Raw genomic sequence first — 23,265 nt, 5'->3', positions numbered from 1 at the left:
TTCAAAGGGAATATTCATTTAAATCTCTGATGAAGTGCAGTAGACAAGGACTAATGAAAGGGGTTGTATGCAAAGCCTGCATAGGGATTCCTCTGTACTAAGCACAATTCAGCAGGAACAGCCCCCTAAGTTTGCTCATAGCCTGTACAGAGTGATACCATATAACAAAAGGTGTCCATACACAGGCAGATTTCATCTGCTGATTGGGGTCCTTCAGACCGATTCGGCAGCTTATCTGATGAGCCTACCCGACTAAATTATGGCGACCTCGCCAAACAAGTGGATAGTAATGTGTATGGCCATATTAAGATACACCTCCTTCTGGTTTCTTGGAATGGGACTATAACACAATAGAAGATAATCCCAGCCTTCGGCTGTTCACCTTTGAGTTGGCTTTTAGTATGATGTACAGACTAATATTCTAAGACAACTTGTTTTAACATTATCTGGTTGCTAGGGTTTTAATTATCTTAGCAACCATGGAGTGAACTGAATAAGAGAATGATATATGACTAAGTAAGGACATGAATAGAAAAATAAGTATTAAAAGTATTAAAAAGTAACCCTAACAATAAAGTTGTAGCCTCACAGAGCAATATTTTTTTGGCTGGTGGGGTCGGTGACCCCCATTTGAAAGCTGGAAAGAATAAGATGAAGAAGGCAAATAATATGAAAACTATAAAAAATAAATAATGGAGACCAATTCAAAAGTTGCTTCTGTAACATACTAAACGTTAACGTATAGGTGAACCACACCTTGGGGTTGGGTAAAGCCTGACTGAATAAATGCAGTTCCGCACGTATTTCAATCACAAAACCAGTGCTTTTTGGTTGTGGAGTTGCCTAGCGTGGCCCATTTGGAACAGTAACTCCAGGCTGGGGGCACTCAATACCAGAACCACTGGGCTACCTATAGCAGAACCACTGGGCTATCAATAGCAGAGCCACAGGGCTATCAATAGCAGAGCCACTGGGCTACCTATAGCTGAACCACTGGGCTATCAATAGCAGAGCCACTGGGCTATCAATTCCAGAGCCACAGGGCTATCTATAGCAGAGCCACAGGGCTATGACAGTTTTGGTCACTACTGGGCTTGTTGGTACTATTGCAATTCTGCACTGCAGAAACCAACCCATAGTGCAGGCTCCTATGTACAGATTGGGGCCAGGAATGTTAATTACGGAGCAGGGAGTCTGACTGGTTTTGCCACACGTATACACGCAGACAGACACACAGAGCCTTCTCACAATGACAGACCTGGTGGGATATCATCGCGTCACGGTCACATAACCCACTCATATTTTGCACGTGGTGAGTGCCAACGAGTGCAACGGGATATCAGAGGCTGCCATGTTTCATCCATTCACCGATGGTATGTAACTGAGCTGGAAATGCAACTCTGCGCTGTCTTGAATGTCTGTTGGTATAAGGGGAAATAAGGAAGTTGGGTGCAATAAAGTGGGGTGACCTGTAACCCCCTCCCCATGCCTGTAATGATGACCCAACCCACCTGTTGGACCCAATAACATCTGTTACCAAACCTTGCTTGTTCCACCCCCAGGCCCAGTATCTAAGTGCCTCACACCATTGTGCTGTACAGTAACAGTAAGGATATATGTATAACTATGTATAACTTAGTTGTATAGACTGTTCAGCCAATAACCCCTTGAGTTAACATACATGCCTAGACATTTGAGCAATATGTTTTAAATGTGCTAAAATGCCCAACCATGTAGGGTGACCTTAAAGCAGTGGGATCTTAAATTCAAGGTGGGGATACAGGTCTAGATTTCAGCTGCTGATTTGTGTCCTTCAGACTGATTCGGCAGCTTAGCCCGTGTATGGGCACCCCGGTGGGCCAATTGGACCTAAAATTCGGCAGATCTCGATCTGGCAGGTTTGATTTTCCGTTGAATCGGGGACTGCAGCGGCTAGTTGATGCGGTCCTTGGTCCAACGGTGCCTATGCCCGCCATTTTAATGCGATCTTTAGCCCTAGGGCCAAACAATCGAATTAACCCAATATTGCCCACCTTAGGTGGGCATATAGGGAGAAGATCTGCTTGTTTAGCAAGGTTGCAATGTGTATGGCCACCTAGTTAAAGAGGTTGTTCACCTTTAAATTAACTTTCCGTATGATGTACAGAGTGCTATTCTGGTCTTCATTTTTTATTATGTGTGTTTTTTTCATTATTAAGCTTTTTCTTCAGCAGCTCTCCAGTTTTAAATTTCAGCTGTTTCTGGTTGCTAAGGTCCAAATTACCCTAGCAACCAAGAAATTGTGTGAGTGAGCTGTTAGAATATTAATAGGAGACGTTTGAATAGAAAGATAAGTAATACAATCCAACAATAAATATAATTGTAGCCTCATAGAGCAACAGATGTTTGGCTTCAGGGCTCAGCGACCCCCCCATTTAAAAAAGGGAAAGAGTTAAAAGAATAAGGTATATAATTTAAGACCCACTGAAAAGTTGCTAAGAATTGCTCATTCTATCAATTTTTTCTAATTTTGTTGGGCAGCCACGTGCTTCATAAGTGAGTCTGATGGAGAGGAGAGATGAGTTAATAAGGGTCAGCCATAGTTTAACTGAGGGAACATTATTTCCCATCCAATTCAGTTTTACTGATTTCTTTGCATAGTAAAGTAGGGTCCTAACCAACGATCTAGTTTTATTAAGTGGCAATAGCTCTTCAATCTGAGCCAACAGACATACTTGTGGTGTACATATATTAAGGAACCCTAGGTAATCAACCAGTACCTCACAGAGGGTTAATGATCAAATTGAGGAATATTGGCCTAGAACATAATATTTGTAATTGGATAGAGAACTGGCTGAAGGATAGATTACACAGAGTGGGGTAAATAGAACATTTTCTAATTGGGCCAGTGTGGTTAGTGGGTACCGCAGGGGTCAGTCCTTGGTCCTTTGCTGTTTAACTTGTTTATTAATGACCTGGAGGTGGGCATAGACAGTACTGTTTCTATTTGTGCTGATGACACTAAATTGTGCAAAACTATAAGTTCCATGCAGGATGCTGCCGCTTTGCAGAGCGATTTGACAAAATTAGATAACTGGGCAGCAAACTGGGAAATGAGGTTCAATGTTGATAAGTGCAAAGTTATGGTAGAAATAATATAAACGCAAACTATCTACTGAATGGTAGTGTGTTGGGGGTTTCCTTAATGGGGAAGGATCTAGGGGTTTTTGTAGATCACAAGTTGTCTAATGCCAGGCAGTGTCATTCTGCGGCTACTAAAGCAAATAAAGTGCTGTCTTGTATAAAAAAGGGCATTGACTCAAGGGATGAGAACATAATTTTGCCCCTTTATAGGTCCCTGGTAAGGCCTCACCTTGAGTATGGGGGGCAGTTTTGGGCTCCAGTCCTTAAGGGCTCTGGCACACGGGGAAATTAGTCGCCCGCGACAAAACTCCCTGTTCGCGGGCGACTAATCTCCCCGAGTTGCCATGACCCGCCATCCCACCGGCGAACATGTAAGTCGCTGGCGGGATGGCACACGCGGCGGCGCGATTTCGCGCAAATCGCCAAAGTTGCCTCGTGAGGCTTTTTTGGCGATTTGCACGAAATCACGCCACCGCATCTGCCATCCCACCGGCGACTTACATTTTCGCCGGTGGGATGGCAGGTGAAGGCAACTCGGGGAGATTAGTCGCGGGCGGCTAATCTCCCCGTGTGCCAGAGCCCTAAGAAGGATATTAATGAGCTGGAGAGAGTGCAGAGACTGCAACTAAACTGGTATAGGGGATGGAAGGGTTAAACTATGAGGTGAGACTGTCAGGGTTGGGGTTGTTTTCTCTGGAAAAGAGGCGCTTGCGAGGGGACATGATTACTCTGTACAAGTACATTAGAGGGGATTATAGGCAGATGGGGGGTTCTTTTTTCCCATAAAAACAATCAACGCACCAGAGGTCACCCCTTTAGATTAGAGGAACGGAGCTTTCATTTGAAGCAGCGTAGGGGGTTCCTCACAGTGAGGGCAGTGAGGTTGGGGAATGCCCTTCCTAGTGATGGGGTAATGGCAGATTCTGTTAGTGCCTATAAGAGGGGCCTGGATGAGTTCTTGAACAATCAGAATATCCAAGGCTATTGTGATACTAATATCTACAGTTAGTATTAGTGGTTGTACAGTATATATAGTTTATGTATGTGAGTGTATAGATTGGTAGGTGTGGGTTAGGTGTGCTGGGTTTACTTGGATGGGTTGAACTTGATGAACTCTGGTCTTTTTTCTACCCTATGTAACTATGTAACTATGTATTTAATTACCTTGGACCAGAAGTGTTTGATTGGTGGGCAGCCCCATGCTAGATGTAAAAAGGAGGCCCCTGTATTCTGACACCTATGGCATAATGCCTCTGTGTTACGACCCATCCTTTGGAGTCTGAGGGGAGTTATATATAGCTGGTGAATGAACTTCTATCTCGCAGTGAGATCAGGTCACTATACAGTACAGCAATGGTCTCGTCCCACTGCTCCTAGTCATATTTGGAAGGGTTTGTTGCCATTTATGACACGCAGTGATAAAGACTGATGGTATGGAGACTAGTAGGGCTCTGTACACCCTTGGTATTAATTTACCTGTCCGGGAGTCTCTCAGAACTGTCTCTTTACCGGAGGTGATATATTCAGGTTCCAGTGTTGTGAAGTGGGCTTTGCAGGCATGTCACATTTGGAAGCAGCAAAAGAACTAGAGGCCTTGTCTGCCTAATTTGTCTTGTCCGAAGGTGGGGAATTTCCCATTCAATAGGATATCTCTTAAGTCCTAGTCAGGGCCAGTATTGAAAGTCTTGGATACCATAGAGATGTGGGAGATTGGAGTTCCTCCATAGAGGGAGAAAGGGAGATATGAGAGGAATGAGGCATGGAATATGAAGTCCCATTGCAAATTGTCTTAGACTTAGAATATTATTCTCTACATCATTAACTATAATTATTCTTGTTGTCATTAACAAAACTCTGAACTGTAAATATTGATTAATTACTGTCTGAGTTTAATTTCCATGACAATGCCATGTAGTAGTTAACATGTTAAGTACTTTGAATGACGTATTAAAGGACAAGGAAACCCAATTTTCATTTGTACACAGTAACTGGGCTGCCAATCATCCCTTTACCTCACCTTTGGCGGGTTTAGAGTGCAAGAGTTATTGGACAGGGTCCTTTTAATCTCTGGCACCGGTGGTATTTTTATGTAACCCATATTTCTGCTATAAAAACGCTTCTAAGGGAATTCCCTGTCCCTCAGAGCTGCGAGTACAAAAGTAAAAGCAAAAGTCTCCGCATATTCCAATCTGCGCATGCGTCGTGGCTTAGGCGCTAGCTGTGTTTGGTACCTGAGCCCCGGCGGCGCGCACGTAGCAGTGAAAGAGGAGTGTTGGGAGCGCGCACGCAGCGGGGAAGGAGGAGCATTGCGCCTGCGCTCCTGTTTGTCCTACCGTGAGGGGGTGAGCTGCGCTGTGTGAGGAACCTGTGTTCCGTGGTGTGAGGAGAGAGGCGGCCGCTGGGAAGGCGGGAGGAGGCCCGGGATAGTTGAGTTGCCACCGAAGCAGAATGCCCGGCCGGGAGTGAGCAGGTAATAGAGGGATATCTAGGTGGCTGCCGCCCCGAAAGAATTGCACAGTAAGTGCGTATGGAAGGCACGGCAGAAAATGGCGGCCCCTAGGCCCAGAACAAGGGGAGCAAAAAAGAGAAGAATGTGGGCTCTTCAAGAGACCCTGAGCTGGCTGCGCAGTCTCTCCCTTCTGGGCGCCATCTTGAGTGTGGGGCATGTGACTGGGCCTGTCTGGCAGTGTCAACTCACCAGCTGTACCCAATAGCTCTGTCTCACTGTGTCTCTATATACTGACATGGGCTATAGATCAGTCCTGTACCTGTCTCACTCACTGTGTCTCTATATACTGACATGGGCTATAGATCAGTACTGTACCTGTCTCACTCACTGTGTCTCTATATACTGACATGGGCTATAGATCAGTACTGTACCTGTCTCACTCACTGTGTCTCTATATACTGACATGGGCTATAGATCAGTACTGTACCTGTCTCACTCACTGCGGGGATCCATAGGGACTCTGTATATTTACCTCTATATACTGACATGGGCTATAGATCAGTACTGTACCTGTCTCACTCACTGTGGGGATCCATAGGGACTCTGTATATTTACCTCTATATACTGACATGGGCTATAGATCAGTACTGTACCTGTCTCACTCACTGTGGGGATCCATAGGGACTCTGTATATTTACCTCTATATACTGACATGTGCTATAGATCAGTCCTGTACCTGTCTCACTCACTGTGTCTCTATATACTGACATGGGCTATAGATCAGTACTGTACCTGTCTCACTCACTGTGTCTCTATATACTGACATGGGCTATAGATCAGTACTGTACCTGTTTCACTCACTGTGGGGATCCATAGGGACTCTGTATATTTACCTCTATATACTGACATGGGCTATAGATCAGTACTGTACCTGTCTCACTCACTGTGTGTCTCCATAGGGACTCTGTATATTTACCTCTATATACTGACATGGGCTATAGATCAGTACTGTACCTGTCTCACTCACTGTGGGGATCCATAGGGACTCTGTATATTTACCTCTATATACTGACATGTGCTATAGATCAGTCCTGTACCTGTCTCACACTCTGTGTGTCTATAGGGACTCTGTATACTCCCCTCTATATACTGACATGTGCTATAGATCAGTCCTGTACCTGTTTCACTCACTGCAGGGATCCATAGGGACTCTGTATATTTACCTCTATATACTGACATGGGCTATAGATCAGTCCTGTACCTGTCTCACTCACTGTGGGGATCCATAGGGACTCTGTATATTTACCTCTATATACTGACGTGGGCTATAGATCAGTACTGTACCTGTCTCACTCACTGTGGGGATCCATAGGGACTCTGTATATTTACCTCTATATACTGACATGGGCTATAGATCAGTTCACCTGGGTCAGCCTGTTCTCAACTCACTGTGGGGATCCCCATTAGGGACTCTGTATATTTACCCTCTATATACTGACATGTGCTATAGATCAGTCCTGTACCTGTCTCACTCACTGCGTGTCTCATAGGGACTCTGTATATTTACCCTCTATATACTGACATGGGCTATAGATCAGTCCTGTACCTGTCTCACTCACTGTGGGGATCCATAGGGACTCTGTATATTTACCTCTATATACTGACGTGGGCTATAGATCAGTACTGTACCTGTCTCACTCACTGTGGGGATCCATAGGGACTCTGTATATTTACCTCTATATACTGACATGGGCTATAGATCAGTACTGTACCTGTCTCACTCACTGTGGGGATCCATAGGGACTCTGTATATTTACCTCTATATACTGACATGGGCTATAGATCAGTACTGTACCTGTCTCACTCACTGCGGGGATCCATAGGGACCCTGTATATTTACCTCTATATACTGACGTGGGCTATAGATCAGTACTGTACCTGTCTCACTCACTGTGGGGATCCATAGGGACTCTGTATATTTACCTCTATATACTGACATGGGCTATAGATCAGTACTGTACCTGTCTCACTCACTGTGGGGATCCATAGGGACTCTGTATATTTACCTCTATATACTGACATGGGCTATAGATCAGTACTGTACCTGTCTCACTCACTGTGTGTCTCCATAGGGACTCTGTATATTTACCTCTATATACTGACATGGGCTATAGATCAGTCCTGTACCTGTCTCACTCACTGTGTGTCTCCATAGGGACTCTGTATATTTACCTCTATATACTGACATGGGCTATAGATCAGTACTGTACCTGTCTCACTCACTGTGGGGATCCATAGGGACCCTGTATATTTACCTCTATATACTGACATGGGCTATAGATCACTACTGTACCTGTCTCACTCACTGTGGGGATCCATAGGGACTCTGTATACTCCCCTCTATATACTGACATGGGCTATAGATCAGTACTGTACCTGTCTCACTCACTGTGGGGATCCATAGGGACTCTGTATATTTACCTCTATATACTGACATGGGCTATAGATCAGTACTGTACCTGTCTCACTCACTGTGGGGATCCATAGGGACTCTGTATATTTACCTCTATATACTGACATGGGCTATAGATCAGTACTGTACCTGTCTCACTCACTGTGGGGATCCATAGGGACTCTGTATATTTATCTCTATATACTGACATGGGCTATGGGTCACTCCTGTACCTGTCTCACTCACTGTGTCTCTATATACTGACATGGGCTATAGTTCAGTACTGTACCTGTCTCACTCACTGTGTGTCTCCATAGGGACTCTGTATATTTACCTCTATATACTGACATGGGCTATAGATCAGTACTGTACCTGTCTCACTCACTGCGGGGATCCATAGGGACTCTGTATATTTACCTCTATATACTGACATGGGCTATAGATCAGTACTGTACCTGTCTCACTCACTGCGGGGATCCATAGGGACCCTGTATATTTACCTCAGGCCCAGTGACACAGCCTGACATGGGCTATAGATCAGTACTGTACCTGTCTCACTCACTGTGGGGATGCATAGGGACTCTGTATATTTACCTCTATATACTGACATGTGCTATGGATCAGTACTGTACCTGTCTCACCAAAGGGTTCCCTTCGGACTTTGTATATTTACCTCAGCCATATATTGATGAATCCCTATTGAATATACTGATATTTGGAATAGATCAGCACTGGACTTTCCCATTTTACTGCAGAAATCCACCTGGGCTCTATTTACTCAGCATCTATTGGGGTATGTGCTATATACTGGCATTTGCTATGTAACAGTATTCTTCCTGTTTCACTTACTGTGGAGATCCATGTTGGCTCTGTGGCCCCCAGTGGGATATCCTCTACATTCTGGCTTGCACTAAGGCCGTATATTGCGCCTACCTCTTTCACTAACCACTGTCATCGATCATGTGCTCTGTATGTTGATTTCAGTTTCCCGTAAGACATCAGCTATATACTGATCTGCACTGGGAGTGTGAGGTATATATTTTGCCTCTCTGCCCCAGTGGCTGTGGTTATATGTATGGGTTCTATTGACCTGATCATAAAGCAGGATATCATTTATATTCTGACATGCACAAGGGTTACTTACTGTGGGTTCTGTGTTATATACCAGTTTCATCATGTCATTGGTTCATCAGGTCATTACAGAAAGAGACTGTATTGTGAATGCTGACCCACCAGCTCTATGTATTTTTATTGGACTTACAGCTCCTAGTTGCTAGGTATCTCACATGTTCCAGTGGGGCATTCTGTATGCTGATCTAAATTTCTGGGAGCCATAATACGTCAGCTTCTTGAGGGAATGGGGCCTTATGTACTAACGTGGCAGGATTACATATATCTATGCTGACCTCACTGCCCAGGAACCAAATACTAACCTAAGGTTCTGAGGGTTGGGGTCAGTCTTGTCCAAATGAAATATTATGTATTCCAGTGGCTCCCAGAGGCACATCTATTATTCCTTGATGTGTAAGGGTCTATACTGTCTATGGTGGTATCATGTTCAGGGAGGATCCATATGGTTTGTATTTATTAACCTCAGCTTCTAGTTGCGTATTAATCGGAGTCCAGCATGTTCCTCAAGGCCTGTGTGGTCATTGGAATGTGTATTGTTTATGCAGAGCTCACTACGGTGGGTCCATGTAGAGCCGTAATGCAAAGTAACTATTAGGTCCCTTTAGGATTCTCGGTATGCTTGCCTGGGTCCATAGAGAGTTGGACACAGCCCATATTGAATTAAGCCAATTTATATTAACCTTCGAAATGGCAGGGGGCATTTACCTTTGGATTTCAAGCTTGTTTACTGACCTTGCTAAATATTAATCAACATATGCACGTGGGAGCTCTCCTACATGACTTTGCACTGTGGCAAATCAAACCAGGCCCCTTCAATATGCTCACCTTTCCCACTGCACAACATCCATCTGCAACCCAAAGGGCCCTTTTCTACCCATGAGCCACATTCCAGTGTAAAAAGACTTGGAGAGCAACACAAGCATGAAAAATGTTCCTGGGGGTGCCAAATAAGATTGTTTATTGTGATGTGATTGGTTATTTTGTAGCCCCTATGTTGACTGGCAGCCTACAGGAGGTTCTGTTCGGCAATACACCTGTTTTTTATGCAACCAAAACTTTCCTCCAAGCCAGGAATTCAAAAATAAGCACCTGCTTTGCGGCCACTGAGAGCAACATCCATGGGGTTGGTGAGCAGCATGTTGCCCCCGAGCCATTGGTTGGGATCACTGTTCTACGGAATCCAAGCTACAGACTGACCCATTGGATCCTGGGGAGTTAGCAGCCAACTGCAGGATCCCTACTGTGTACTGACCTTTTTGACTCACGGGGATCAACTCTATGTACTAGCAGTGTTGGGCACTTTATTGTATAAGCCAGTCTCACTGGTACTAGGAACATGGTATTAGATTTCTATTCCCTTCACTAAATTCATTAGGTGCAACTTAGAATTGCTACGTTGTATTGACATCTGTTATTGCACGTGCCCGTCTCTGTCCCAGGCTGTAATGGAACCATCAACATCGAAGAACCTAACTGCTTCCAGAGCGTTGTTGTGCTGTTAGTATGCAACGATCTTGTTATCTGAGGACTTCCCAATGAGATCTCTGCAACGTATTTATCAGCGTGTCAAATTAATTGTATTTTCTGTTCTTCGGTCACTTGTAGGTTAGGTGTTACCATGGAATCCAATGAGTGAGAGTGTTGTTAGCAAGCTTGAAGTGGGGTTATACCTTTTCTGCCAACCTTGCTATTTGCAAGAGCTTCTACAGTAGCCATAATGGGTCCCATGGATACATTAAACTTTCCTCTTACAATAGAAAATCCAGTTTTAGGTTCTTGGGCTCCCTGAGTTAAGATGGGAGTTACCTTAAATGCCAAAATTTCTTTCCACAAAATATTAACAGCATTTCCAGTATGCACCCTACTGATGCCATGGCACTACACTGTGGCCTTGCAATTTACTGATCTTATTTATAATATGGAAATATCAGTGACAGATATTGATTTGCTGCCTGTACTTATCTGCTTATTTAAATGTCTAACACACTGTTATTTAGAGGTTTTATAATTTCAGGATCATGGTTATGTAACTACTTGAAGTATTTTATAAGGGCAGTAAAAGCCCGACCTTGTGTTTTGACAGTCCAGCACAGCAAAAGTTTATTTCCAGCCACAGATACCATGTAGTGGTTATTTACTTTAAGCTGGCATTTAAGAAAGATTTACAAATCTGAATAATGCAAATGTATTCTGTTCAGCAAATGGCAGGGTCACTAAAGTATCACTTTGCTATTTTTATTTAGAAAATTTATTTTTAGAAATTTTTTTTCAACCGATTGCAGGAATGATTTGTTTGAGCATATGAACAGGAACTGCCATATTGCTTGCCTTGCAAGAGTCCTGCTAAAATCTGCAACAGTGAACTGGTTTCAGAATATCTTAAAGTGAATAGAAGTTCAGCCAGTATCGCTGCTGTGCAGCATTATTGTTTAAACACATTTCCTAAGGAGACATTTGCACCATCACATATTGTGCTTGTGTGGCACGCTACTGGGTTTCTCCCTGTTAGATTCAAGATGATTTTCTCTTTAACATTGGAGGAAGATGCAATCAGCCAACTTTGAATTTCAAGTAAAACCCGCCTGTTAGCTGATACAGAGGAAGGCAAAAAACCCCCAAAAAAGGCGGCTTTCCTGATTTCAAAAAGGAAACTTTCACAACATTGCAAAGAAGCGGATGTACTGAAGGAAAGGCAACTTCGCAATTGCAAAAACGTAGCCACACTATCTGAATATTGTGCTGGTTCTGTTGTAGAATAGAACCCACAGAAGACTGCAACATTTTTATTTAAGAATTTAATTGATTTCATTTTTTAAGTAAACAAAACCTCATCATCTTTTATGAAGTGCTATGGAACATTTAAACAGGTGACTTTTATATATCTGTCAGATGTGCATTCTAACCTCCCATGGCTCAGATCCCTATGTAGAAGGCTTAGTCCTGTTCTTGTTTGTGACAATGGGATTTCTATTTAAGCCAGTAACCCTGCATCTGTGTTTTTGTCCAAAATGCTCTTTTTTTAAGGCATCATTTGTCATCGTTATTTTTCATCCAACTCAGTCAGCTAGTGTTAGGCACAGAATGAGATTGTTCTCCTTTAGGTATGTGCTTCTGCCAGTGGCACAGCTGATATTGCATACTAAGAAAAAATGGCTTTAACTATCTTAGTCATTGATAAATAAACCATTGGGCACTCCACTAATAGGAAAAGTCACCAGAATTATTATCGAAAAGCTGTTTGGAAAGCTGAATATGCACTATATCTAAAGAGGACTGGGAATACTTTTGACCTAAAAATCATCTATACAGAAGAACGTGAAACAAATCTTGAAAGAAAAGAATTGGAGTCAAAGATTTTTGGTTAAAGTGTTAATTTTGAGCCATTCAGAAGTTAACTAATCTCACCATGGGGCGATGACCATATTCAGTGGAAACATTTTTAAGGAAAAAACCAATATGGCAAAACATAATTTTTATATTTACATGTAGAGAAGTTTCATGTCCATAAAGATTTTCTTCCATAATCAATATATTGTATTACTCAAGGAAAATAAGTGGTGCATAAAAAAAAAAAAACTACTGACGAATAGGTTATTAAGATCATAATTTTGATGGTGGCCTTGATAATATGTCCAAGACTAAGACCAAAGCTATTATGTGCTTGTTGCAACCTCTGGATCAGAGAGATTGATTCTGCAGTAAAGAATCTCTGCTTGTACTGTTCACACTCCCTTTTAAAGCACCAACATAAAGGAAAAGTTATCATACTACCTATAGAATTGCTGTTTTGGAAAAACAATAATTGACACTTCTTTGTCATCGGGGGGGGGGGGGGGTGTTTGCTTAGAATCTTTGGAACATTGAATTAGAACCTTTGGAACATGTATGGTGACAAAAAGACCTTGTTTGTAGTAGTGGGGTACTTTTTCATGCTGGGACCACTCTGGAACGAGATTTACATCTCTTGGGACTCTGTAATGCTTGTGGGTAAGTATATCTCCAGCTTGTAAATCAGTACTCGCTCAGTCATGTGTACATAGGTTTTGCATCTTGGCAAGAGTGATATAACACTTCCGCTGCTTAAAGGAGTCTGGCAATATAAGGAAGTTCAGACATCGCAGCATTAAAAATACAGCTGATTTTTAAAAATACCTTTAAAACATCTGTCATTTCCAAAAGACTTAATTCTTCTTAAAAAAGGGATGAGACTTAAGGTGACTATATGTGTCCTATTCCCTTAAACATGACTTTCCAGTGATAGTTTCATAATGCAGAGCAGAATACAATACGTATAAATATGATGTTACCAATAATTGTTCATAGAGGAGTACTTGAGCTTGCATAGACTTTTTATGGGGCCCCCAGTTGGAAGCCCTAGAGCCGGATGTGGCCTTCTATTGGATTTTCATAGGCATCCCCCATAGGGCGTTCCTTGGAAAATGGACACTTTGGAATGTGTTTCCTTTCTAGGATCTGGTCTGCTTTAACGGCTATAAGAAAATCCAGGTAGTTGTCACTGGTATGTAGAGTGCTGTTTATGGCCCTGTTCAACTGGCCACAATGCCCCAGTGATATCATACTAAGGGCTTAGGCCATCCTCTCTCATGCCTCATTTTGCATTGAAACAACGTCTGCTTGAACCGGGCTGAAAATCTTCAAGTATTTATGGCACCATTGGATTAGAATGTTGAGAATAAAACCTAACGAATTGGTGCATTTTGAGTGCCTGTATGCTTCTGCCAGATTATGTAATATCCAAAGTAGCAGTCGATTTCTGTATCTAAGGTGGGATTGGTTTATCAAAGAGATAGAAGCCATTACTAGAAATACTCAAGCTATTCAGAAAGCTTCCAACATTATAAGATGTGATTCCCCCCCCCAAGCTACTTTAATTATTTTCCACAACCTGCACTAAACACTATATATGATGGTAAAATAGGAATTGTCAATATATAAAATTCATATTTCGATGAAGGAAATATTGTTTTGTCTGTTTACACTGAGGAATTATATCTGACTTCCTTTTATTTTTAATTTCTTTTTAAAAATGTAGATTTAGCCTCATGTTACTATAACGTAAATAACTGCAAAACCCTTAAACATTCTTGTATAACTGTAATGTCTGCGGTTCCATTTTACAGTTTACAAATGCCGACAGTGTTGAAAGAATGCATTTTTGGTGCTAACCTAATTGTAGGATATTAAGCAATGGTTAAAAGACTGAGTGGTTTGGTTGTCACCCCTACCCAAAACCCCAGGTTATGTAAGATGTACTTGTATACTTTTTCCTTTTAAGTATTACCTTCTCTGGTTGTACCCACTGTTTGTAGTATAAGCCATGAAAATCTAATATCTCTGTTTTAAATTTCAGCTTTGTGTTGTTCTTGGAAAATTGCGCACCGATTCTGAATACCTTGAACTTTGGCATTTCTAGCCCCGTCCTGTTGAGCCCCCATTTACAACTTGCTCAGATTAAGACTCAGTTGGCTCTTCATCACTTGACCTCTGTCACTTCGAGCAATACTGCCCCAATTAATGCTTTGTTAAATCAAGCTTTGTTGACAATAAGTACTGCTTGCACAATGTATAACCCCAGAGGAGGTTTCCCAGTTCAAAGGCAACAACAGCCAGGTCATCCCATGTTAAACCAGGCAAACATAAACCATCCAGGGATGAATCTCACTGGCTTAAACCATCCTGGAATGAATCTTCCAAACATGAACAACCCTCCATTGACCCATCCTGGCATGGGACCTTCTGGAATGAATCACCCAGTAATGGGACATTCTGGTATTAATCAGTCTGGGATGAACTTCAACCGGATGGCACACCCTGGCATGAATCAAGGTGGCATGAATCAAGGTGGCATGAATCAAGGCGGCATGAATAAAGGTGGCATGAATCAAGGCGGAGGCATGAATCAGGGTGGCATGAATCAAGGCGGAGGCATGAATCAGGGTGGCATGAATCAAGGCGGCATGAATCAAGGCGGCGGCATGAACCAAGGCGGCGGCATGAACCAAGGCGGCGGCATGAATCAGGGCGGCATGAATCAGGGCGGCATGAATCAAGGCGGCATGAATCAGGGCGGCATGAATCAGGGCGGCATGAATCAAGGCGGCATGGGCTTCCATTCTGAAATGAAAGGTCCTGGCTTTGGAATAAGACCCCAAGGAATGGACCCACCTGGGCCATTTCTAGGAGGAGCACCAGAACCAATGGGTATGAAAGGAATGCCTCTCAGAGCACCAATGCATGGAACACCTGAAAGAGGCTTGGGTCCACAAGCTTTCCAGCAACAACGATTCAGTGGTCCCAGCTCATCTGTAAGACCTGGCCCTCAAAGAATGCAGTCCCAGAATCCAAATGTTGCTTCGGGTATGAACTTGCTGATGAAACAGTCCCCATCGGAGATTCCACTTCATGAATCTTCACGCCACTTAGGAAATGAAAAACAATGGGAACCACGAGGTAATTTTGGGAATATCCCTCAGTCCGGTGGAATGAAATCATCAATGCCGCCTTCGCAGATCTCTGATCACCAGAACAGATACACAACTGAAAGTGCGTCAAGTATTTTGGAGAGCTTTGGCTTGTCTAATGAAGATTTAGAGGAACTGAGCCGTTATCCAGATGATCAGCTGACACCTGCAAACATGCCAGTAATTCTGAGAGACATAAGAATGCGCAAAATGAATCGGCCTGTTGCTCCAGATCAGAGTGGTGGAAGAAGACCTGCAGGCGAAGTGTTACCAAGTAAAGTTATTGACTATGGACATTCGAGCAAATATCCGTTTAACGAGGAGTCTGTTCCAATACGCACTTTTGACTCTTCCCGCAAAGAGGGCAAAGACTTTAAGCCTACCCCAAAAAGAATGGATTCTCAGAAATTTAACAACGAGCCATCATCGGTGAAAAAACAGCCCGAGAAGCCCAGTAGTAACCTAATGGATAATAAAATACCAACTATATCTGTAACCCGTCAGAACCAGCGTTCTTCAAAGCAAGAGAGACCACAAAGCACAAATATAGTTGTTGAGCAGCCTGGATTGCAGTCTGCTGTAAAGTCCGAGGTTCCACGTGTCGAACATCCCCCAGCATTGGCCGCCAGTCAGCCTGAAGTTCCAGCCATTGGTCACTCTGATACAAAGATGGCTACTTATCCAGAGGCTCGGGCTGATCATATTCCGACTTTGGTCAGCAGGGGAAATTACCAGCCGCCATCTGAAGCTCCCGCTGATGCAGCTAGATTTCAGCAGAATTGGACGCCGGGATTATCTGTGGCAGAAACGGAGAAAATGAAGAGGCTGCCAACTCCGTCCATGATGAATGATTATTACGCTGCATCACCCAGAATATTTCCTCATATTTGTTCTCTGTGTAACTTACAATGTAGAGTTTTAAAGGTGAGTGTTTTTATGTTTGTTTGTGGTTTCAGAATCACTGTATATGTCTTAAGAACATACATGTCCTACAGAAATGGCATACAGGTGCTTAAGTGGCAATTTCATAATCAAACTGCGCGGGTTTATGTAATAAAAACAACATCTAGGGGGATGTAGACAATTGTGTAATGCTGTGCTTAAAACCTAAAGAATATTAACATTTTAATTCAAAAAGGATGATCTAAAAACATTATGGTTGATGTATTAAATACAGGGATGCTCCTTAAAAATTCCACTCAATGCTGTAGGATACACAACACTTTTTTTTTTTTTTAGGAGTAGTCTTTTTTGTCATTTCTGCACTCTGCAATGAATGCCAGTATTCAATGTAAAAAATAGTCTGGTATGCAGCATACTCTTGTATTGAATGCCATGACTGGCCTGTTTATGTACTCGGGATAAGTTGCTGGATTATGAATAAACCATATTTTTATCACATGCAAAAGGACTAATGTTATCAAAGCTTATTTTAATATATTAAAAAAATATATATTTATTTTTATTCATTAATGGGCTAAGGGGACAGTTTCCTAAAGCGAGTTTTCCTAAAGCTTAAAATCCTCTCCACTTGCACCTCCTATTTTAGGTGCATTTTTAAAGTGACACTTGGCTTGCAGCATGTGACCTGTGCTCTGATAAACTTCAGCCACACTTTACTGCTGTGCTGCAAGTTGGAGTGATATCTCCCCCCCCCCCCCCACAGCAGGCGATCAGCAGAACAATGGGAAGGGAGCAAGATAGCAGCTCCCAGTAGATATCGGAATAGCACTCAATAGTAAGAAATCCAAGTCAGGCTTGGGACTCCTCCAGTTACATGGGAGTAGGAGAAACAATAGGTTAGCTGAAAGCAGTTCTAATGTGTAGCACTGGCTCCTTCTGAAAGCTCAGACTCCGGCACAATGCACTGAGATGTCGCCTGCACACCAATATTACAATACATTTGTTGGTTTAAAAACACAATTTTAAATGGTAGAGTGTAAACATTCCAAACAAAATCCCTTTAAAGACACTTAATTTTAATAGGCTCTGATACTTTTAAATGAACAGTAGATTAGAAAGCGTTGCTGGTTTAGGTTCGGAAGATTTGGAATTATGACCGAAAAGAGAAGTCGAACCTCAAGGAAAGAAGCAGGCTCCGAGGCGTTTTGGCTGAATGCATTTTGGAAGACTCAGCGACAAGACAAGACTTCAGAGGGGAAGATCAGCTTTTGAATTGAGAATTTCTGTTACATAGCACCAATCTATATTTTCCTTTCCCACTATACGTCAGCAATGCATATGCAGAATATGGGGGAAGAGGGGGTTTAGGCATGGGATTGGGGTTGGCATATACAATAGCCTGCTCTGCAAATTAAGATTTTAGATTCTCTAAACTTATGAAGAATGTTTTAAACTGATCTATATTCATGTTGGCTGGAAAATATCTGCTTAGATATAATCAACACTTAAGTCTGACTGCAAAGGTCACTTTCCCCAAATCCTGGCTGATAACCACTAATTTAAGACTGGGTTGCCAAGAAAATGTGGACAAATTGGGGTTAAAATATTTGCATACAAATCTTTTAAAATTTAAAAGCAGTCAGGGTTTTTCTTTTTGAAATATAGCAGTTCTGTGACAGTCTTTTGTGGATTTAGTTTCTGTTTTACTTGTATAAACAGTATTTTGATTTCATTTGTTCTTCGCAGTAAATGGAATAACGATAGTGGTATATCATAACTGTATTAATGGTCCTTTCCTTATGTGCTGTCTTCTTCCTTCTGATCAGTTATGATCACAGACATAATGAAGCAGCCATACAGTGATTAGCAGTAGCTTGGTCAGTCTGATTTCTAACTTGCTGCTCCCTGCTCATTCTTTAATAGAACTGGATTAAGCATCAGAATACCCCAGCTCACATTGAAAGCTGCCGTCAGTTGCGTCTACGGTAAGAGCCTTGATACCTGCACAAATGAATAATGCTTGTTAAACATTAGATACACCTGGCCCAGGATTTGTTTAAGGCTACTGCCAGACGAGGCGTAGGGCGGATATTTTCAGCAAGCGGAAAAGCACTTGCTGAAAATTCCGCCCTACGCCTCCTAAATGTTCCTGCACCTGAATGAATGAGATACGCTCGGGTGCAGGCACATGTAGCTGATATACGCATAAAAACATGAGATAATGCAAAGTCTCTCAATCATTCCGGTGCAGGCACATGTAGGAGGCGTAGGGCGGAATTTTGCTGAAAATATCTGCCCTACGCCTCGTCTGCCATTAGCCTAAAGCTCACCCCTTCATAATGTTTGGGTTTAATCAAACTCTTAATTCCAGCTGAACAAAATCAAACCATGAAGTCATGGACAGCTAAAAGTCCCAGCTTTTTGTTCACAGGCAAAACAGATTTGTATTCATATATTTTTTACGGATTGCATTCTCAGTTTGGCCTTATCTTAGTACATTTTGCATTATCTGTGAACTGTAAATTATGCATTGAATTGTCCAGTACTTTTCAGTCACATGACCTTAAGGGTAACAACCCACGGAGCGGGTTACTCGGCCGCGATTGATCTTTGCTATCGTGGGCAAGTAACTGCTCCAAAAAGGCTTTCCAGTGGCCACAATAGAAGTTGCCGATGGAAAGTACTTTGCATCGTTTCGGTAACCCAAAGTTGTGCAAAGTTTCTTCCTGCAGGAAACTGCTCCGTTTTGAAGTCCAGCAGCTATCTGAATGCTAGCATCTAGCAAATGGGTAGTGATTTGAAATATAATCAAATCATCCAGCATAGCATTTTAAAATGCAGGCTTCATACAGTGGAAGACAATAAAATAAACTATATTAAGTGAATACCAAATGAAAATTTGCTAAGAATAGGTCCTTCTATATAACATACTAAAAGTTAACTTGCTTCCAGATGTTTGCTTTTTAGTTCTAAGAATGGGCTGAGACATTAATAGAAATATCTTCCACCTCCCAATTTTCCTTAGGTACCCTGACTGGAACCCACATGAACTTGCACCTTTAAGGTAAGCTTTACTGTGGTTTTGATGGGATATACCTTTTTTTTTTTTTTAAAAAAAAAAAAAAAAGATTTTGTGAATGCATTCTAAAGTTCATTACTTGGTAATTCATTTCGATGAATTCAGGTCGATTAAAATAGTATGAGAGATTGCTCCAAAAGATCTGTAAGCTTCCGACACAGGAACGGCCAGTTATCTGCAATTGGCTCTGCATGTCTAAAGCAGATCTTTTCCAAAGAGTTGATATTGTTTAAATGCATAAAACGATGTTCTTTTTGCGGGCAACCGTAGGGCACTAGAGATATTAAGGCGTTGTGAGTTTATCTGGTGTATAAGTCTAATCCTTGCATATTTGTTTTATCATATGGACTAATAAAGAAAGGAAATGCATAACTGATATATCTGTATCATTTTCTATACCTGCAGAGATGATGATAAAGATAAAGGCGATGCATCTTCTAACAGATCAAAGTCTAGGAGCAACAGCCCCAGACGGTCTAGAAGATCCGGATCTGGTCACAGAGCACGCAGGTCACGATCCAGGAGTCCAAGACTTTCTGGGAGGGTAAGAACTAGGAGCCGTAGTCCAAAAAGACCTGTCCGTAGCCCCAGGCGTTCACGGAGCCCCCGTCGGCGGTCCAGATCTCCACGCCGATCCCTTTCTCCTAGGAGAACCCGACGACTACGCTCTTCCAGATCAGGCAGCACTTCTCCAGGTTTGTGTTGCTCTTATTTTTGTATTCACAATGCATTAACATTGTGTTATTGAGGATGGTGAATTCTGTTCTCTATGCAGCATTTTCTACACCATATTTGGGTTATTTTCCCATTGCAATCCAGACAATGGGATTGGCAACAAGTTTCTATACCCACTGTTCATTTTTCTCTTTGTTTTCTTGCAACCACCACTCACATTTAATCAGATTATAGATGAAATTACTTTTTTATATCTATGCACACGTGTTTAATATTGAGCCATTTTTATGATATCCGTTTTGCTCAATTTTATTTGCAGATAAAAGAGCTGTTGATGCAGCAGTGAGAGATTTCATTGATCGAACTGATCAAAAAACTGTGAACAGCAAAAACAAGCTCACAAAGTCACAAAGCAACGGAAAGAGACCACTTCAGAGAAGTTCCACCACCAGCTTGAAAACTAAGAAACCACCTGCAAGTTCTCCATTAGCAAATAAACCTGTTGTCTCCAGCAGTACGGCAAAGAAACCTGGCGGCGCCTCCAGTAGTAGCTACTCCAAGAGCAGCAGCAGCAGTACTACTAAGAAACCCACCAGTAGCAGCAGTTACTCTCATGAAAAGAAACCAGGCTTCTCCAGCTTATCATGTAAAAAGCCAGTTGTAAGCACTGCTGCAAAGAAAACTAGCTCTGCAGCCTTGGCTGGAAAGAAACCCCCCCTGGGCAAACATGGGGGTGCTGCTAATAAAAATTCCAAGGTTGAAACTAAGCCTCCACCAGCTAAAGAACCATACACGCCCCTTCTTAAGGTAAGCCTAAAAAAACTGGCTTAAAGGAATTGTAACCCATCTGTATTCTGTGTGGCTCAGTAGGTAAATATATCATATATATGCTCATTTAAGTGCTATTTATTTAATTTAATAGTAGTTTAGGGTCATTGGTTTTTATCCTTGTACTTAGTACATGTTTTATAGAAATGTTTGAAGCTGAATGTATACAATTAACCACCTCCGTTTACCCATAGCTGTGCAGAGCAATATCATAAAACTGTCAGCATTTGTAGGAGGTGTCAAAATGTCTGATTTTCTGTCTGCTAAAGCCAGTAATTTTAGGGATCACTGCAGGTATATTACAAAACAAGGATAACACTGTTTGGGCCTACTTACATGTAGGCCTCTGAATTGGTTTTTTTCTATAACCAGTTTTTCTTTTGTTTGCAGTTCAAAAACAAACCAAATCCAGGAACAATTATTCATGTTACCAATCTACCAGATTCTGGCTATACTGATCAAGACATCCTCAAAATTGTTCAACCATTTGGAAAAGTCTGTGACATCCTTATCATACGTTCTAAAAATGAGGTATGGAGACATACACACCCTTTTTTTAAATTATTATTTATATGGTTGGGAAGTGGGGGCAAATCAGAAACTTGTCCGCTTTACTTTGGGGGATTCACATCAACTTAATTTGAACCCTAGTCATGGCACACCAATACATTTTAGCACACATTATATCTAATGGGTCAGGACCTCTGGTTGGCTGTAGAAGGACCAGTCCTAGCTTGCCCTCACTCATTTTAAGTTTTAGACTGATTAAACTAAATATCACTGTCAAAAAACATTGTTTTCAAACCCTCTGTCATACTCTGTTTTCACCTTGGCATCACGCGCTCCAAGTCAATGGAAACCGCACTCTGTATGGTAAATTATAATTTTTCTTCATATAGCATCAAAATATTCCACAGGGCTTTTAAAGACAAATATTTTCCAGATCAGTCTCTCCTACAGGGGAGCTTACAATCTAAGTTTGTGTCACAGCCTGTTTTCCAAGCATTTAAACTGGTAGTGAGTGATGGAGGATAACATGCTGCCATATTGACTGCCGCATTTCTCCGAGAGCACTGCAGTGGTCAAATGCAGTAGTGTTGGGGAAGATTTTGTGTGGCAAATGTTACAGGTTTTTCTGCTCTGCTCTCCTCAAGGCATATTTAGAAACCAATTTCAAGGAGGCCGCTGCAGCAGCTGTAAAGTTCAGTGAGACCTCACCTGTGATGATCAACAACACCAGACTTACCCTGTGCTTGGCTGGACAAAAAGTAAGTAGGCACTGGGTGTCCTGTAATAAATATGCTGCAGTGGGTTTGGGTGCTAATGTATTTTTGGAAAATGTAATTAATTTTATGGTGTTTTTGTATAGCTGGAGTCTGAAAAGAAGGAAGCGATACCAGCAAGGTAAGTGTTTCATGTCTGCATTATTTGTATGTTGTATGGAGTTTTCTCAGGAGTTTTCTTTAGGTCAAAGCATTGCTGCTAGTAGTTTTATGCTGTAGTTCTGTGCAAGCTGAGTAAAGGGTAGTGTCACTGCTACATCTATACTTGTCTAGTTCTTTTTGGCTGATTCTAGGAGAAATAAGAGCAACCAAATCATAGATAATCCTATTAGTTTCCCTATACAGAAATATAATAGAAAAATTAGTTAGTGTTCTTCAATGACAGATGTTGGTTGGTGAATTGGTAAAGGACTGTTTCTTTTTTTTCTCTCACAGTGTTGATAAAACTCCTGTTAAAACTACAACACTACCAGGTATGTCATTTTGCCTTTTACATGTTGCTTTTTTTATGGCAACGGCATGTGTGTGAAACTGATTGGCCACAATCCAAGTTGTTTTGTTGCAACCCCCATTGTGCCATTACCCTTGATTTTTTAGCCTTTTCCTTGGCTGTGAGTAATTAACACCACATCTCACCCTAATTAGCCTTCAGGCTGGGCCCCCTTAGCTCATAACAAAGTTAAATATATATATAGAAACATTGTGGTAACAGTCACCTTGCTATAGTTCCAGGGGTACCCAAGGCACAAATAAGCACTCACCCCAAATCTCCCCCTAACTGGCCTTCAGGCTGGGCCCCCTTAGCCCATAACAAGGTTACAGATATATAGAAACATTGGGGTAACAGTCACCCTGCTATA

General features: G+C 42.0%; 1 protein-coding gene across 2 annotated transcripts in view; it reads left to right on the top strand.

Moving 5' to 3' along the window:
* Window positions 1-1,255: 1,255 nt before the first annotated feature.
* znf638 (zinc finger protein 638) overlaps window positions 1,256-23,265 on the top strand; it is a 39,319-nt gene continuing 17,309 nt past the window's right edge. The window contains exons 1-10 of one of the 2 annotated variants that reach the window (XM_031895272.1): window positions 1,256-1,373; window positions 14,527-16,561; window positions 18,464-18,525; window positions 19,566-19,604; window positions 20,025-20,314; window positions 20,614-21,101; window positions 21,513-21,653; window positions 22,277-22,390; window positions 22,492-22,526; window positions 22,841-22,878. In XM_031895272.1, the coding sequence (XP_031751132.1) occupies window positions 14,738-16,561; window positions 18,464-18,525; window positions 19,566-19,604; window positions 20,025-20,314; window positions 20,614-21,101; window positions 21,513-21,653; window positions 22,277-22,390; window positions 22,492-22,526; window positions 22,841-22,878 (3,031 nt within the window). In that variant the 5' untranslated portion in view covers window positions 1,256-1,373; window positions 14,527-14,737. Of the gene's footprint in view, window positions 1,374-5,368; window positions 5,594-14,526; window positions 16,562-18,463; window positions 18,526-19,565; window positions 19,605-20,024; window positions 20,315-20,613; window positions 21,102-21,512; window positions 21,654-22,276; window positions 22,391-22,491; window positions 22,527-22,840; window positions 22,879-23,265 lie in introns of those variants that run through there. The other variant, XM_031895270.1, reaches the window with a different exon arrangement.

The sequence above is a fragment of the Xenopus tropicalis genome, chromosome 1 (genome assembly GCF_000004195.4).
Source record: "Xenopus tropicalis strain Nigerian chromosome 1, UCB_Xtro_10.0, whole genome shotgun sequence".
Classification (NCBI taxonomy): Eukaryota; Metazoa; Chordata; class Amphibia; order Anura; family Pipidae; genus Xenopus; species Xenopus tropicalis.
The sequence above is the reverse complement of the archived record's forward strand: the minus strand, read 5'-3'. Positions and strand labels throughout refer to the sequence as shown.